The sequence below is a fragment of the Pelophylax lessonae genome (genome assembly GCF_965119305.1).
Source record: "Pelophylax lessonae genome assembly, chromosome: 7".
Lineage (NCBI taxonomy): Eukaryota > Metazoa > Chordata > Amphibia > Anura > Ranidae > Pelophylax > Pelophylax lessonae.
This window is the reverse complement of record NC_138774.1, coordinates 271,943,406-271,961,771: the sequence shown is the minus strand read 5'-3', so window position 1 is coordinate 271,961,771 and position 18,366 is coordinate 271,943,406. Positions and strand designations below refer to the sequence as shown.

At 45.2% G+C, this 18,366-nt stretch overlaps 1 protein-coding gene across 1 annotated transcript in view; it reads right to left on the bottom strand.

Moving 5' to 3' along the window:
* Positions 1–18,366, bottom strand: part of SPTAN1 (spectrin alpha, non-erythrocytic 1) — a 154,070-nt gene that overhangs the window by 95,752 nt on the left and 39,952 nt on the right. The window contains exons 2-3 of the mRNA XM_082263944.1: positions 1,709–1,948; positions 424–549 (exon numbers count right to left, since the gene is read on the bottom strand). Of these exons, the coding sequence (XP_082120070.1) occupies positions 424–549; positions 1,709–1,945 (363 nt within the window). The 5' untranslated portion in view covers positions 1,946–1,948. The remainder of the gene's footprint in view (positions 1–423; positions 550–1,708; positions 1,949–18,366) is intronic.

Genomic DNA, 18,366 nt, shown 5'->3' with positions numbered 1-18,366 from the left:
GACAGATAATGCTCATACATTTTGGGGAGGGGATTTGGCATCTTTGCCCTGGGTAACCTTGTCCCAGCACTGACTGGTAGCATTATCATTAGAACACGCTGAAGGTGGGTTAGGACTAGGATCCTGAACAGGCCTGAGCCCATCTCTACATTACACTACCCTTCACCTGGAGAACTAATCTTCTGCAGTTATTGGATGATAGGTGCAAAAAAATGTGGAGGGCGGATCTGAAACACGATACATTTAGTGTGATTACGACATTATAATAAAGAGTTTATAACTGGGAATTGCCCACTGCTTTATTCTCCACATGTCCCTCTACTGCCTAGCAGTGCATGTTGGGCGTATCCCCAGGAGCTGTATATAGGTTTGCAAGGGTTGGTAAAAGGCTGGCAAACCCAACCACATATTTCAGATACTTACTCGGATGGTCTCGGAGGAAAAATGAGATTCGGAGATCATTATATTTCCAGTCTCGTCCAGTTTAACAATGGCTCCAGAGTTGGCCTGCACTTCAGCCTCGAATGCCTGGTGTTTCTGGAGTTTTCCCTGTAAGAAAACACATTTTTCATCAGGTCACCAGTAAGGATATATTACTATTAACCCATTTTTTATTAAAATGTATGGGAATTTTTTTGGGGGGGGAAATCATACTTGCCTACGTGGATGCTGCATTGGTTCGATGCTGTATCTGTCACCCGCCAGCTCTAAGACTGAGAACCGAGTGATCAAACACCGCTGATTGTTTGGTTCTCAGAGCCCCCTGAGCAGAGAGCTGGGCGGCTCAGAGCTCCCTGAGCAGAGAGCTGGGCGGCTCAGAGCTCCCTGAGCAGAGAGCTGGGCGGCTCAGAGCTCCCTGAGCAGAGAGCTGGGCGGCTCAGAGCTCCCTGAGCAGAGAGCTGGGCGGCTCAGAGCTCCCTGAGCAGAGAGCTGGGCGGCTCAGAGCTCCCTGAGCAGAGAGCTGGGCGGCTCAGAGCTCCCTGAGCAGAGAGCTGGGCGGCTCAGAGCTCCCTGAGCAGAGAGCTGGGCGGCTCAGGGCTCCCTGAGCAGAGAGCTGGGCGGCTCAGGGCTCCCTGAGCAGAGAGCTGGGCGGCTCAGGGCTCCCTGAGCAGAGAGCTGGGCGGCTCAGGGCTCCCTGAGCAGAGAGCTGGGCGACTCAGGGCTCCCTGAGCAGAGAGCTGGGCGACTCAGAGCCCCCTGAGCAGAGAGCTGGTGACTGTCTCTGCTCTTCCCTCCACTCCATGCTCACTGGACTGTGGAGGGAATGGGAGGGGAGCAGCTGGGCTCAGCCTCTCAGTCGCTCGCTGAGAGGTGAGCTGTGTTATGGTCAAGGCATGTGGGCAGATCTCGACCTTATGGTCGCGATCTTTCCCGAGCCTGAATCAGCTCTATGATGACAGCGGGCGTCAAAAACCGGTCACAGGAGTGCAGAACGAACTGCATTACTGTGATCCACAAGAGAAGTACAGCTGAACGAGCTTTGGCTGTACTTCTCCTTTAACTGTGGGAACTGGTTTAGTCTTCAGAGCTGAGGCTCTTTAGTGATGAGGTTCCCTAGTCTCAGCTTGGAGATGGGGGTACACTTCTTTCATGCATTACGCATTTCTGCACATATGCTGCATACAAGTGGTGTACCTATATCACAATACTTCCGCTTGGATTGGCTGAACGGCTGAAACTTAACCAAACCCCAGAGAATTTCCCCTACCTGAAGGTTGGTTGGATCCTTGTAGTTCTCATCGGAAGCGATCTGGAGCTTTTCCTGGATCCATTTCTCAAGCTCGTCAGCATCGCGCTGAAAGAACTGGAATCGATAGGAGTCCTCGAGCTTCTGGCGTCTGATGGTGGAGAGCTCCTTAAACCGCCTGTAACGGTCCAAAACCTGCTGTCTTCTGTCCTGGATGTCATCTGCTGTCTCCAGCACTTTAACTCCACCTGAATCCATTTTCTGAAGACAACAGGGGAAAAAAAAAAAATTAAAAATCAGTTTAAAGCAAGAGAAAGAAGCAACAGTCAAAAAAATTATTAATATCAAAGTGTACTTTACAGAAAAGACAAGTAAATTGTAAAAAGATGGCAACCCAACAAGTAAGCTCTTGAGTACAGCACATCTGGTGGGTGACATAACGAGGGAGAAGAAATTTATGACGCGAAGATTTGTACTTTCAGGTTTGGGGATTGGTCGGCTCTTGCCATTTTGGACTGCCTGCTGGTTTCCACCGTATATCCTCTCTACACCTTAAAGAGAAACTGTTACTTTAACCAATCAGTGAAAGGCAAAACAACAGAATCTGCAGATAGTTCACTATTCCTAAACAGTTCTACTTAATGAACCATGCTCCTACACCTCAGGAGGGATGTGTTGGAGCTGGAGAGAGTCCAGAGAAGGGCAACTAAACTAATTAGGGGATTGGAGGACCTTAATTATGAAGAGCGTCTGCAATCGCTTGATTTATTCTCCCTGGAGAAGAGACGCCTGAGAGGGGACATGATAGCAATTTATAAATATCTCAATGGTGATCCCAGCATAGAAAAAAAAGCTATTCAGTCGAAAGGATTGCATGAGGACTCGAGGGCATACAATGCGATTAGAGGAGAAGCATTTTAACTTTAGGCAACGTGGGGGTCCTTTACTGTTAGGGCTACAAGACTGGAATTCTCTACCACAGATCTGGCAGACAGATTGTTGGGCGGGGCTGGGGATGACCCAGCGGTCATGGTGCATGTGGGCACTAATGACAAAGTTAAAGGTAGGTGGAGGATCCTTAAGAACGATTTCAGGGACTTAGGTAATAGATTGAGGAAAAGGACCTCCAAGGTGGTTTTCTCTGAAATACTGCCGGTACCTCGAGCCACACAGGAGAGGCAGAAGGAGCTTAGGGAAGTTAACAAGTGGCTGAGGAATTGGTGTAGGAAGGAGGGGTTTGGGTTCCTGGAGAACTGGGCTGACTTCTCAGTCGGCTACCGGCTCTTTAGTAAGGATGGGCTGCACCTTAATGGGGACGGTACAGCTCTTTTGGGGAGAAAGATGGCCACCGAGTTGGAGGGGCTTTTAAACTAGGAGACGGGGGGGAGGGCTCAGAAGTAGAATCAGTCAGGAGGGAGCAGAGGACTGAAGGCAGTTGTAGGGTCAACAGCGACAGTAGGTCAATAACATCAATTGGCGGGTCTGTGCGGGAGAACAGCAGACCAAACAGAAATAAACAAAACCGCCAATCACGTTTAACTTCCGTAAAACTAAGAGGGGTATATGCTAATGCCAGGAGCCTAGCTAATAAAATGGATGAGTTGGAAATGTTAGTACATGAGGAAGACATAGACCTTGTGGGAATAACGGAGACTTGGTTCGACCCCTCACATGACTGGCTGACCAATATCCAAGGGTATTCGGTGTACCGGAAGGACAGGGTTGGTAAAAGAGGGGGAGGGGTATGTCTCTATGTCAAGAACAATATAAAGGTGCTAGAAAGGAGTGACATTACGGATGGGATGAGCATGGATTTAGAATCTGTGTGGGTTGAACTCGATAGGGAAGAAGATAAGGGAAAAGTAGTTGTGGGGGTTTGCTATAGGCCACCTAACCAAGGGGAGGAGGTAGAGCTGGAATTTTTAGCACTAATAGGTAAAGCGGCAAAACTAGGATCAGTCATCATATTGGGGGACTTCAATTATCCCGACATTGACTGGGAAGAGGGGACTGCACACTCGCATAAGGCCCGGCTATTCACGGAAACCTTACAGGATAACTACATGTCGCAGTTGGTGGATTCCCCTACTAGAGAGAATGCTATCCTGGATCTATTGATCACTAATGACCCAGACATAATCTCGGAGGTAGGAGTCCAGGACAACCTGGGCTCTAGTGATCACAGGATGATCACATTTAGTATAAATAACAATATAAAAAGGCAAGTGGGGAACATAAGAACCCTAAACTTCAGAAGGGCAGACTTTCCAAAATTGTACTCATTGATGGAAAGGGTAAACTGGGACCAAACCCTGGGATCACTGACCACAGAGGAAAAATGGGAATGCTTTAGAACAATATTAAGCAAAGGCATCTTGCAGTGCATTCCTATGGGGAATAAATTTAGAAGAGACAAAGCCAAACCTGGCTGGCTAAACCGTAGCGTTAAAAAACTTATTAGGGGAAAAAAATTGGCCTTCAAGAAATATAAATCAGAGGGCACAGTATCGGCCTTCCAGCAATACAAGGAGGAAAATAAGAAGTGTAAACAAGAAATCAAGATGTCTAAAATCAACTTTGAGAGACAAATAGCGGAGGATAGTAAAAAAAACCCAAAGAAATTCTTTAAATATATCAACAGCAAAAAAACTAGGGCAGAGCATATTGCACACATAATTAACGATGATGGGAGGATGGTTACAGAGGACACTGAAAAAGCAACCGTGCTGAATTATTTTTTCTCGTCAGTCTTTACGCAGGAAAAGGAAGGGTACGCTGACCATGACTGTATGGTTAGTAGTAATACACAGGACTTGCCACTATGGCTAACAGAGGGGGAAATCAGGGAAAGACTGGATAAACTTAACACAAACAAATCACCAGGCCCGGATGGCGTACATCCGAGAGTGCTCAAGGAACTCAGTATGGTTATATCTAGACCACTGTTCCTGATCTTTGCTGACAGTATTAGGACAGGAGATGTACCAGGGGATTGGAGGAAGGCTAACGTGATTCCGATATTCAAAAAGGGCCAGAGACACATCCCGGGAAATTATAGGCCTGTCAGTCTGACATCAATAATATGTAAACTTTTGGAGGGGATGATAAGGGACTATATCGTAGAGTATGCTAAAGACAACAACATCATCAGTAGTAACCAGCACGGGTTTACAAATGGGCGTTCTTGTCAAACCAATCTCTTAGCATTCTACGAGGAAGTGAGCTGTGAGCTAGATAGGGGGAGACCAGTGGATGTGGTGTACTTGGATTTCGCTAAGGCGTTTGATACAGTTCCCCACAAGCGCTTAATTTATAAAATAAGGTCTGCAGGTATCGACAGCAGGGTTTGCTCTTGGATACGGAATTGGCTAAAAGGCCGTGTCCAAAGGGTAGTAATAAACAGCGCATACTCAGACTGGTCTGAGGTAGTAAGCGGGGTGCCCCAGGGCTCAGTCCTGGGACCAACCTTGTTCAATTTATTCATAAACAGCATTGAGGAAGGGATCAGTAGTTCGTTATCAGTTTTTGCAGATGACACAAAATTGGCCAGGGCAATAACTGCACAGCATGAAGCAGATATCCTACAGAATGACCTGGACAAAATTACGGAGTGGGCAACGACATGGCAAATGAGGTTTAATGTGGAGAAGTGTAAGGTTTTGCACTTGGGGACCAAAAACATAAAAACACAATACACGTTAGGAGGGGAACCCTTGGGGGAATCAAAAATGGAGAAAGATCTGGGAGTCTTAGTTGATGATAGATTAGGCAACAGCATGCAATGCCAAGCGGCAGCTTCCAAAGCCAACAGAATATTAGCATGCATAAAGAAAGGGATGTATTCCAGAGATAAGACTATAATCCTTCCACTTTATAAAACTCTGGTCCGACCGCATCTGGAGTATTCTGTCCAGTTCTGGTCGCCAGTCCTCAGGAGGGATGTGTTGGAGCTGGAGAAAGTCCAGAGAAGGGCAACTAAACTGATTAGGGGGTTGGAGGACCTTACCTATGAAGAGCGGCTGCAATCGCTCGATTTATTTTCCCTGGAGAAAAGACGTCTGAGAGGGGACATGATAGCAATTTATAAATATCTTAATGGGGATCTCAGCTTAGAAGAAAAGCTGTTCATTCGAAGGAATTGCATGAGGACTCGAGGACATACAATGCGATTAGAGGAGAAGCGTTTTAACCTCAGGCAACGTGGGGGGTTCTTTACTGTTAGGGCTACAAGATTGTGGAATTGTCTACCACAAGAGGTGGTTTCTGCGGGTAGTATGGTGACTTTCAAAAGACTCTTAGACTTACATCTCAAGGATCAGGAGATTGAGGGCTATGTTAGATGATTACAGTCACACACACCTACACAGGTTGAACTGGATGGACTATTGTCTTTATTCAACCTCACCTACTATGTAACTATGTAACTATGTAACAAGAGGTGGTTTCTGCTGGAAGCATGGTGGCTTTCAAAAGACTAATGGCTCGTTTCCACTGAGCTTTCTGGTACGGTTCGGTACGGTACGCTATTCATACCGTTTGCAATATGAATGGTACCCTAATTCCGAACCGTACCACCACTTTTTGGTACCCTTTCGTTGGGGTACCAAGCACATTAGTACCGTACCAACAGGGTGGAGCTACACTCTGCAGAACTTTGATTGGTTGACAGAGAATCGTCTATCACAGCTTTCCTGCTACACCACGCCTATCATGAAAGGGTACTATTGGCAGTGGAAACGCAATGTGTACCGTTCCGAACCGTACCGTACTGAACCGTACCGAACCGTACCACTCAGTGGAAACGAGGCATTAGACGTACATCTCAAGGAGAAAAACATTCAGGGGTCCAGGAAGGTCCTCAGGAAGGGTATGAGAGATGATTACGGCCACACACACCAACACAGGTTGAACTGGATGGACTATGGTCTTTATTCAACCTCACCTACTATGTAACTATAACTATGTAACCTCCCCTCTGAACCACCGGAGGTGCCAAAAATGGAGCGGAGCTTCTCAGTATACATGACCTCCCCTCTATGACAGCACTTGGACCTTGGATGGCAATCACCAGGCCTGAACACTGTTGGTTTGGAGGACTCCACAACATCATTCACTTGTCTAAGCTCTAATGCAACCAACATGGGAGCCTACCCATGATAGGATGGTGACTCAGACAATATAAAACCTTGGGGGGTGGGATATCTGTTCATTTTGCTCTGACTGGGTGTGCACAATCATTCCTCCCTAAGAACACTTCTTTACAAAAGTAATAAAAAATAAGGACACCACCATCTGTCCTTCCCTTGGTGCAAGCGCCGGGTATGTGCAGTGTACGAGCGCTCTTCAAACCCTTATGGGCATCTATAATGGCCAATCTGGAAGGCATACCATGAAAAATATAAATCCCTTATATCAGGGATTCCTAAACTACGGCCCTCCAGTTTTTCAGGAACTACAATTCCCATCGTGCCTAGTCATATGTGAATGTCAGAGTTTTACAATGCCTCATGGGATGTGTAGTTCTGCAACAGCTGGAGGGCCGTAGTTGCCTTATACAATCATATACTGCAAAAATAAGAAAAGAATACCGGCTGTACATACCAAATACAGCAACCAAATTCCTTCATGTAGTAAACATGACAAAGAAAGACCAGCCATGTGGCCAGTTATGAAGGTAAGCAACAAACCTCAAGGCTATGTTCATATCTAAACATTTCCGGCTTTGAACAGGCTGCCGTATGTGCGGGAAAAGCAGGAAAAAAGGCGCAGCCACATGGAAACCGCATTGTCCTTTTGAACCTTGCGGTTGCATACACCCGAAAACGTGCTCTGCTTTCTGTATCTAGGTGGGGGTGCCATTATGAATTACCACCCGTGCGTCTGCTAAAGAGCAGTGCAAATTTCTGCAGAAACACGTGCAATCCACACACATTCCCACCCAAGTGTGAACCTAGTCTAATACTAGTTTAAGAGAGATTAATAAAAAAATGGCGCCTCCTATCAGCGAATAAAAGAAATATCAATAAATACAGCTGCCATCAGATCTGGTGTGTACCAATCAATAAGTATTACTTTTGAGGAGCCGTTAAGAATAAACAAACAATCGTGTTCTCATGTGTTGTTGGGTGTTAGTTTTATATTCCGTGCTTAAAACGCAGAAAACACAAAAAGCATCTTTTTACACGAAGTTTAGAAATTAAAAATTGTTCAAATTTTCTTGTATTCTTCCAATCACCACGTTTAATAGGTGCTCCATAATCTTCCTATGAAATAAATAAGTGCTCTTAGATATGGCTCTACCAACTTTATGTGAAAGGGCCACTCACCAGATATCCGAGGGCCACCAGGACCCAAACAGCTTTAAGTGTCCTTCTTTATATCCCAGAAACAGTTTATGCAACGCTGGATACACATTATACAATTTTCTTTAGATTTTTTCCTTTAGGCTCCTTTCAAACTATCCGTCCGTCGGACGGATTCCGTTTATCTCAGCGGGGGATCGAGCCGCCGATCCCCCGCTGAGCAGGAGGATGACAGCTGTGTCTCCGTGCTGTGTGCAGACACACAGCTGTCAGTTCCCCATGCTTCTCTATGGGGGAAATCGGATGAGAACGGACCGTCGGTCCGATCCCATCCGATCCACTGGACGGATGGAAAAATAGGGTTTCCATCCGTCCAGATTTGACGGATCGGATGTCAGCGGACATGTCTCCGCTGACATCCGATCCCCCATAGGGATGCATAGGGAGACCGTTCAGATCCTCCAAAAACACAGACAGGCGCATCTGAACGGTCCGCCTGTGTGAAAGGGGCCTTAGACTTACCAAAACCATATAATATGAGGTCAAACCTAAACACTTTCATATAATATGAGGTCAAACCTAAACACTTTCACTTTCAATTTGTATGCAATCAGGCAGGCCCATGTACTACATCATGGGTGTCCAACCTTTTTGCCTCTCTGGGCCACATTGAGTGTAGAGAAATTTTCTCGAGCTGCATATAAAATATATACTATAGTTAAGGCATGTAATAAAATGCCACCGCGCCACCCGCACTAATTTAACACAACTAGAGGATGATGAAATTAAATGGAATCAGTATACAGAGGTTTACTTCTTCTGAGAGATAATAAAGGAACACTCTAACCACCATGACCACTTCAGTGATTTGAAGTGGTCATGGTGGTAGGAGTCAGAAACAATGCACATGCTCGCCCCCCCCCTCAGCCTTTGCCTACCGTTAGTTGGAAGCTGCTGTCGCCGTGCCCCCGACTTCCTTACTCCCCAGCAAAAAAAGATTGTCAGGGGGCAGTGGGCCGCATTGCTTGCGGTTCTGGGCCGCATGCGGCCCTCGGGCCGCAGGTTGGACATGCCTGTACTACATAGTTGAAGGTAAATCGAAAGGAAATCTACCAACAAAAGTTGTATAGTGTGTATGCAGCTTAACTTCCAATCAAGATCTGCCAAAACCACTATAATTGCCCCCTGGGCTTAATATCAGGAGGTATGGATATCAAATCCACAGCATGGTATTGGATTGCCAGAAGTTCCCCATCATTTGCACTGTTATTGATGCTTGATTGTCTATTGGGGTTTATTACTCCATTTATTACCATTTTTATTTAACGCAGCTTGTATTGTAATTGTATTGTAAGCTCCATTTCATGCTGAATAAAACTCAATTACTAATGTATTTATATATACACACACACACACAGATATATATCTATCTATATTTTTTTTTTTACTCTAAAAGCATTTTAATAAAATACATAATATATAAAAAGAAAAATAGAAAAAAAAAAATATATATAAAAAGAGAAGAGAGAAAAAAAAAAAAAAAAAAAAAGAGAAAGAAAAAAAAAACAAAAAAAAAAAAAAAAAAAACAGTGACACAAGGTGAGGGACGTGGCGGCAGCAGGTGGGTGGATGCCTGCTAACAGGTGCTGCCATGATGGATCTGAAATGACAGGTGCTCTTTAAAATGTAAGGACTCATGCTGGTAGTTACTGTGAAATTGTGTGAACGCATCAATGCAGTGCATGTTATCTCAGCCTGCAGAGCTTGGATTCATTAAATGAGTTTACCAAAAAATGAAAATATTGCTGAATAGACATATGCAGAAAAATAAAATAAAATTTAAAAACATAATGTTTTATTTTTTTTAATAACATACACACACACACACACACACCTATTTTTTTACTCCAAAAGCATTTTATTTAAAATAAATTTGTTAAAAAAAATGTAAAATATATATAACATTTTAAAAGATTTAAATAAAAGAAATTGGTTTTAAATAAAATTAAAAAAAAAAAGTTTTTTATTTTATTAAATCTTCGATTTTTTATCCACCCTGTTCAGTTTGCCATAAGCCATTTAAGTCTTTAATTTAGCTCCTCTGTTTTCCCTTCCTCACAAGCCACCCCCCACCCTGGGAATTCCTCCCCGCATGCACCAGATGCACCAACCTATTTTTGCTTCTCGTCCGGCAAAGTCTTGAAGACAACTGCAGGATCAGAGCTGGAGTGGAAACAACAATAAGGAAGACAGATGGTTCAACTCTCATTCCATGGCTGACCACACCTAGACTGCGCTCCCCCCCCCCCCTCTGTCAGCACCATGCATAGAGAACGTTTCCAGGCTGGATAGATTGTCACCCAGCCAGCAACATTCCACCACCCTTATCGCAGAGCAGCTGATCAGCGGCACTGCACTGGCCAAGTTATGATGTAATGTATGGTCAGACGTTCAACCTGATATTCAAGGACCCCTTTCTGTGTCTGGATATCCCTTTTATAATATTACGCGGGAGCACTAAAGCCTGGTACACACGATGCGATTATTGGACGAAGATTGTCGGTTATTTTCTATGCTAACCTCCAAATGAAGAGGTTACTAAAGTTATGAAAATTCTCGTACGATAAAAAAAAAAAAAAAAAAAAAAAATAAATAAATTATATTATTATATTGCATTTGTTAATGATGCACTGAAATTTCGGCTGCCAAAAAAATGATGATATGCTGAAAATAGAGTTTTCAGCACTGCGCCGAAAGTAAAAAACAAAAAAACCCCCCAAAAAAGTGGCAATAATGGCTGCGGAAAACAATTTTACTGTGATTTTGCTGCGTTATTACCGCAATTTTACCTTGCTGATAGTGTGCTTTTCATAGGTCATATGTAGAGCTGCATAAATATGGATAAGGCCCCTTTCACACTTATGCGACTTGGGACTGCAAAGTCGCATGACAAGTCATTCTCCGTGATTTCCAATGAGTACCGTTCACATCTGTGCCACTTTAAGTCGCAGCGACTTCAAAGTAGTCCCTGCACTGCTTTGGTCTGACTGATGTGTTTTGTGGTCCATAGACCTCAAGATTACGCAGGCATTGCTTCAAGTCCAGTCAAATTTGCATCAAAATCACATGACTTTTAGGTCGCACAAGTGTGAAAGGGGCCTAAAATGAGAATCACGATATTAATTTACTTTATTTTTTATTATTATTTTTTTTTTTTATAAAGAGCACGATTCTCGGCGTAACATCATCTTTCACATTATACAAAAAATAGAGATAACTTTAGTTTTTTCTTTAATTCATTGAAGTGTAATTTTTTCCCTAAAAAAAAAAAAAAAAAAAACTTTTGAAAGACCGCTATGCAAATACAGTGCCACATAAAATATTGCAACGACCGCCATTTTATTCTCTAGGGTCTCTGCTAAAATATATATATAAAATGCTTGGGGGTTCTAAGTAATTTTCCTGCAAAAAATACTGATTTTACCTTGTAAGCAACAAGTGTCAGGAAAAGGCTTAGGCTGGCCATACACTATATGAAAAATCGTTCAAAACTCATTTTCGAAAGACGAACACTCGGCCGTGAGCGCAAACAATCGTGCCATCACGACCGATAAATTAATCAATGGACATAAACCAGTTTTTTATTCATTTTTTTCACATATACCTAGTGCAAACAGTTTGGATGAGAAACACATTAACCGTCCATTTATTGTTCATTCGGCAGAAAATTTCCAAATGGGTTGTGACATTTTTCAGCTGAAAAAAATCAAGGACCAATTACCGATTCATTCCCATTAACTGGCCGAAAAACGAACAAACTGTCCAAATGACTGAATTTCAGACAATTTTTCATACAGCGTGTGGTTAAACTGACCTCATTTACAGACGGACGTTCATCCCTTTGATCTCAAAGAACCAAATGATACAATGTTTAATTTTATCCCAGCGTTAAGTGGCTGCCTTATTTTCTTTTTGACAGCAGTCAGTAGAGAACGGCTCTGCACTGAAATGTGAAAATGCCCGATTAGGATTGTAAGGGGAGGTAAAATCAAGATCGCAATTTTTTACCGATTCATCATGCAGCTCTAGTCATGTAACAAAAGATGCATCAAAAATGCAACACAGGTGCATTATTGCTGACTTATCAATGCATTTAAATGGGGGAGGTGCCTTTTTGGTGCAGTTTGCCAAATGTGCACCAAAAATGCAGCAAGCAGGATTTTTAACACCACTTAAAAAAAAAATAAATAAATAAAAAAAAATAAAAATGCAGATAATGGCCAACAATACATTCATTATTATTTAAATTCATGATATTAATAAAAAATATTGAATATAACACAATATTTATATTTTAAAAACCTTTGATTTTGGCCAAGTACATCCTGAATTTTTGGTTTAATTTTCGGCGCACCACTAGTATTTGCATTGTATTTTCAGACAAAAACTGTACTGATTAAATGAAAAATAGTATGATCTAGTACAGGGCTCGACAAATCCCAGGCGCCAGGTCACACTGGCGACTATAATTAGTGGCCCGGCGCCTAGGTTAAACTGCGGCAGGTGTCTTGTCGCCAGATATCTCAAGTCTCCCGCGAGGTGCGGGTGTCTCCTGCACACATGCAAGTGCCGGGCTATATCCCATCTGTGGCAGCTGTGACAGAATGGAGCCGATGTTTCTTGTATAGTCCGGATCCGTCCTGTCACAGGCCAAATGACACTCTGCCTGTGACAGGAGAGAGACCGGAAGCATCGGCTCTGCATGCTTCCTCCAGCGCCGCTTGTTACACTCTCCGCCAGCATTTCCCACCAGCAGTACCAGCCAGCAGCAACCCACAGCAAGACCAACCAGCAATACCAGCCAGCAGTACTCACAGCAATACCAGCCAGAAGCGCCCACAGCAGTACCAGCCAGAAGCGCCCACAGCAAGACCAGCCAGAAGCGCCCACAGCAAGACCAGCCAGAAGCGCCCACAGCAAGACCAGCCAGAAGCGCCCACAGCAAGACCAGCCAGAAGCGCCCACAGCAAGACCAGCCAGAAGCGCCCACAGCAAGACCAGCCAGCAGCGCCCACAGCAAGACCAGCCAGCAGCGCCCACAGCAAGACCAGCCAGCAGCGCCCACAGCAAGACCAGCCAGCAGCGCCCACAGCAAGACCAGCCAGCAGCGCCCACAGCAAGACCAGCCAGCAGCGCCCACAGCAAGACCAGCCAGCAGCGCCCACAGCACGACCAGCCAGCAGCGCCCACAGCACGACCATCCTGCAGCGCCCACACCAAGACCAGCCAGCAGCGCCCACACCAAGACCAGCCAGCAGCGCCCACACCAAGACCAGCCAGCAGCGCCCACACCAAGACCAGCCAGCAGCGCCCACACCAAGACCAGCCAGCAGCGCCCACACCAAGACCAGCCAGCAGCGCCCACACCAAGACCAGCCAGCAGCGCCCACACCAAGACCAGCCAGCAGCGCCCACACCAAGACCAGCCAGCAGCGCCCACACCAAGACCAGCCAGCAGCGCCCACACCAAGACCAGCCAGCAGCGCCCACAGCAAGACCAGCCAGAAGCGCCCACAGCAAGACCAGCCAGCAATACCAGCCAGCAGTGCCCACAGCAGTACCAGCCAGCAGTACCAGCCAGCAGTGTCCACAGCAGTACCAGCCAGCAACAAGTCACATGTGCTAGGGTTGCAACTAGCCCCCAGCACATAAATGTAAGTATCGCAACATGTGCAGTGTTTCTGACTCCTACCACCACGACCACTTCAAATCACTTAAGTGATCATGGTGGTTGTAGTGTTCCTTTAATATCTCTCAGAAGAAGTAAACCAAGTACACACGGGCTGAATGCCAGGCAACACCAGCCGGTTCAATAAAAACTGGTCACCACTGGGCCCGTGTGTATGGCAGCCAGTCCAACAGAAGCTGGCCATTCGACATGCGCCAAAAAAAAAAAAAAAAAAAAAAAAACCTGGCTCCTAGATTCCAAGCAAATGTGTCAAGCCCTGATCTAGTATCATACGAGAAAAGAAAAAAATAAAAATTGTGCTTGTCCCATCGGATAATTTTGCAAGACCTGTCCTGATCGAGTCTTGAAAGTAAATGACCAGATTATCGTGTGATCACTTTGAAATCGGTATTTTTCCATCAGATTTTCTAATCGTGTGTACTAGGCTTAAAGGAAGCACTTGGCTCCCTTCCCTACTGCTAACACGTTCATGAAGCCTCAGGGATCAACATCAAGTGTTCAGGGAAGTAATGCAAATTGGTTCCAGCTCTAGAATGACTGGCATCCGCCATGAGAAACTCAATGTGGCTGGAAAGTAGATGGCCCTTTAACCACTTCTGGACCGGAAGGATTTGCCCCCTTAATGACCAGGCCACTTTTTGTGATTCGGCACTTGCGTTACGGTTGTGCAAAAAACTGTATGGAAATAAAATTGATGTCCTTTTACCCCCACAAATCGAGCTTTCTATTGGTTGTATTTGATCACATGTGCGATTTTTTATTTGTTCTCGCTTTTTTTTTTTTATTTTTTTTGTTTATAGCGCAAATTCTGGAAAAAAAAAAAAAAAAACGGTATTTTTCACATTCTGCTATACAAAGTCTTGAGGGAATGAAAAATAGTGGCACAGGCATAAATCTTACACCACACTCCTGAGAAAAGGGAGCAGATGCTGCTCCTAATTTAAGAAGGTGCAAGCTGGTTTGCCAATTGGGGGGGGGGGGGGGGGGGTTGCTCCATTTTCTACTCCGTGCCTGGCACAGGTTTGCCAGGGATAACAGCCAAGCATATAGGCAGGGAGAGAAACTTTTCCTGCCAATATGCAGGCTCTGTTTGTGTAATGCAGTGGCCTCCAAACTGCAGCCCGGGGGGGCCGGATGTGGCTCTTTGGTCACCATTTCATTCAGGGACACCAGCAATGAGGCACAATTTCTAAACATGACAAAAAAAAGGGCACAATTCCTACCAAAGATGGGGCATGGTTTACGCCAACTGATGCTGGGACACTTTCTATTCCTGATGGTCACAGTCCAGTCCCCCTAAGGTCTGAAGGACAGTAAACCGGCCCTTTTAGAAAGTTTGGAGACCCCCTGGTGTACGGTGTTGACTGTACAAGCAGAAGGAGGCATTTGAGCTGTCTGCCAGGTTACCAGTAGTTAACCCATATCCTATACACCAGGCCTTATCTGGTGGGGATCTGCATTCGTTTTCTATATTGAAAACTGAAAAGATCCCTTTTTTTAAAATTAGGTGGATATCTATGCCATCCTCTACTGCATTGTGAAATAAAAATTGGGTGCAGTTACCAAAGAAAGATCTGGAAGAAAAAAAAAAAGTACACCATTACCAAAAGTATTGGGACACCTGCGTTTTACACGCACTTGAACGTTAATGGCATCCCAGTCTTAGTCCGTAGGGTTCAATATTGAGTTGACCCACCCTTTGCAGCTATAACAGCTTCAACTCTTCTGGGAAGGCTGTCCACAAGGTTTAGGAGTGTGTCTATGGGAATGCTGGACAGCTCTTCCAGAAGCGCATTTGTGAGGTCAAGCACTTATGTTGGACGAGAAGGCCTGGCTCGCAGTCTCCGCTCGAATTCATCCCAAAGGTGTTCTATCGGGTTGGAGGTCAGGACCAGTCAAGTTCCTCCACCCCAAACTCGCTCATCCATGTCTTTTTGGACCTTGTTTTGTGCACTGGTGCGCGGTAATGTTAAAACAGGAAGGGGCCATCCCCAAACTGTTCCCACAAAGTTGGGAGGATGAAATTGTCCAAAATATCTTGGTATGCTGATGCCTTAGGAGTTCCCTTCACTGGAACTAAGGGGCCAAGCCCAACACCTGAAAAAACAACCCCACACCATAATCCCCCCTCCACCAAAAACTTTACACTTGGCACAAAGCAATCAGGCAAGCACTGTTCTCCTGGCAACTGCCAAACCCAGACATGCCCATCGGATTGCCAGACAGAAGCGCGATTCATCACTCCAGAGAACACGTCTCCACTGCTCTAGAGTCCAGTGGCGTCGTGCTTTACACCACTGCATCCGACGCTTTGCATTGCACTTGGCGATGTAAGGCTTAGATGCAGCTGCTCGGCCATGGAAACCCATTCCATCAAGCTCTCTACACATTGCTGTTGTGCGAATTTGAAGGCTAGACGAAGTTTGAAGGTCTGTAGCTATCGACTTTGCAGACAGTTGGCGACATCTCTGCACTTCAGCACGCGCTGACCCCACTATCATTTTACGCGGCCTACCACTTCGTGGTGGATTTACTACTGTTCCCAGTTGCTTCCACTTTGTTATAAAACCACTAACAGTTGACTGTGGAATATTTAGTAGCAAGGAAATTTCACTGAGACTTATTGCACAGCTGACAACCTATCACGGTACTATGCTTGAATTCGCTCCAGAGAGCGACTCATTCTTTCACAAATGTTTGAATAACGCAGTCTGCATGCCTAGGTGCTTGATTTTTTACACCTGTGGCCATGGAGGGGATGGGAAAACCTGAATCCAATGATTTGGAGGGGTGTCCCAATATTAATCGGCAATATAGTGTATATCTGCTTTGTTAATATAGGACATGCCAATCCAGGCAGTTTCCCGCGCCCTTATAAAAGGCATAGACGTTTTGTTAATTCCCCCCAAAATGTCCTTCTACACTTCATGATTTTTAGGTTTCCCACCATCATGTGCAGCCTGTCTAAAGGCCGTACACACGCAACGATTGTTGGCCATAAATTTTCGGCCAACGTCCGATCGGCCGATTGTCGGCTTGTTAGTATGATGATTCCGACAACCGACTGTGACTTTGTGGCCGAACAAAATCTGGTGTGCAGGCTATAAAATTTTTGTTGGCCGTCAACAGAACGGCCGATTGTTCGTCAGTCAGTACAGATTTTGGCAGACAAAAATCAGATGAGCAAGATTGGGCATGCTCAGAGAAGAAAAAACACACGGAAAGTAAACCAGCACATGACATCACTTCTGAAGTTGGTTGTTGTTGGCCGAAAAAATTGTGTGTGCAGTCTAGAGCACATTTCAACCAACACAACAACACTGGACAAAAGACGGCCGATCGTTCGGCCGACAATCGGTGCGTGTGTACGGGGCTTAAGGCCGGTAAAAATTTAAATTGCGGAACCAGGTGATGCAAGCAACTTTAAACTAGCCTGTCTAGTGGCCTATTTGCGGCAACTTCACTACTGGAGCGAGTACGATTAGCTCCTGATTGGACTACTTGGGCAGGTCAAATAAGATCACAATGGTTTCAATTGCGGACTCCTAGTCACTGAAGTATACAATAGTGATGTAGAGGTCCTCCACTGGAACATGCTATTCTACACACCCTGGAGTGTGGGGTAGGTTTTTGCTGGAACCCCTGCTACCGAACTAAGTGTCCATAAGTCAGTCAATGGAGAGGAAAGTATAGTTTTCTTTCATCACATGGTTCCGGCATTTTTATCTATCAACTCCCAACAGGGTCTCTTTAAAATAAACATATACTCGGTTATCTTAAAGTTTGGTAGCAGGATACCCTAAGGTGCCCGCACTACTTAAAAGTCTGCAGCTCTGACTCTAAAAGAAAAAATATGGGTATACCAGTGCATGGGAGGACAGAAGACTGAAGACCCCCCCCCGGTTCCATCTCAAAATTCAGTCCCTGAATGGCCGGTCTACCAGGCATGGTCATGTAAAAGGAGAATACTCAGCCCTATGCAAATATAGACTTTCTGAAAGTCAGTAATTGCTTAGGATTTTCTGGCCCTACTGCAGCTGATTGGAGCAATGCAGGAGTGAGTTGAAGTAAACCTGAGCTTTCTACATCAAAGGTTCGAAGAAACAGGTTCACATCAACGCTTTCTACATCAGCTTCGCAAATTCCAGCCTAGCTGCCAAAGCTATCCAAGAAGCTACCCAGCCACATCGTAGAGAGCTTGCATTCCAGCCTTGACAGCATCCATCCTCCCTTTTCAAGCAGCTTCCAGGCGTAGCTCTGCCTTTACAGGCTCTCTGCAGACAAGGGCTACAGAGGGTTTCCACTTGGATCAGGTGATATGCAGTTTAGTTTTGGGCACCAGTTCTTAAAAAGGATATCGGGGAACTGGAGAAAGTGCAGAGAAGGGCAACCAAACTGATAAGAGGCATGGAGGAGCTCAGCTACAAGAAAAGATTAGAGGAACTGAATTTATTCTCTCTTGGGAAGAGATTAACCACTTCCCACCCGCCCTATAGGCGATTGACGGCGAGAAAGTGGTTGCATTATCCTGACCGGACGTCATATGACGGCGGATGGATAATGCGCCCTGCGTGCCCCCGGGGGGGGGGGGGGCCAGAGCGGCGAACGGTGCTGCGGCGTGTCACTCT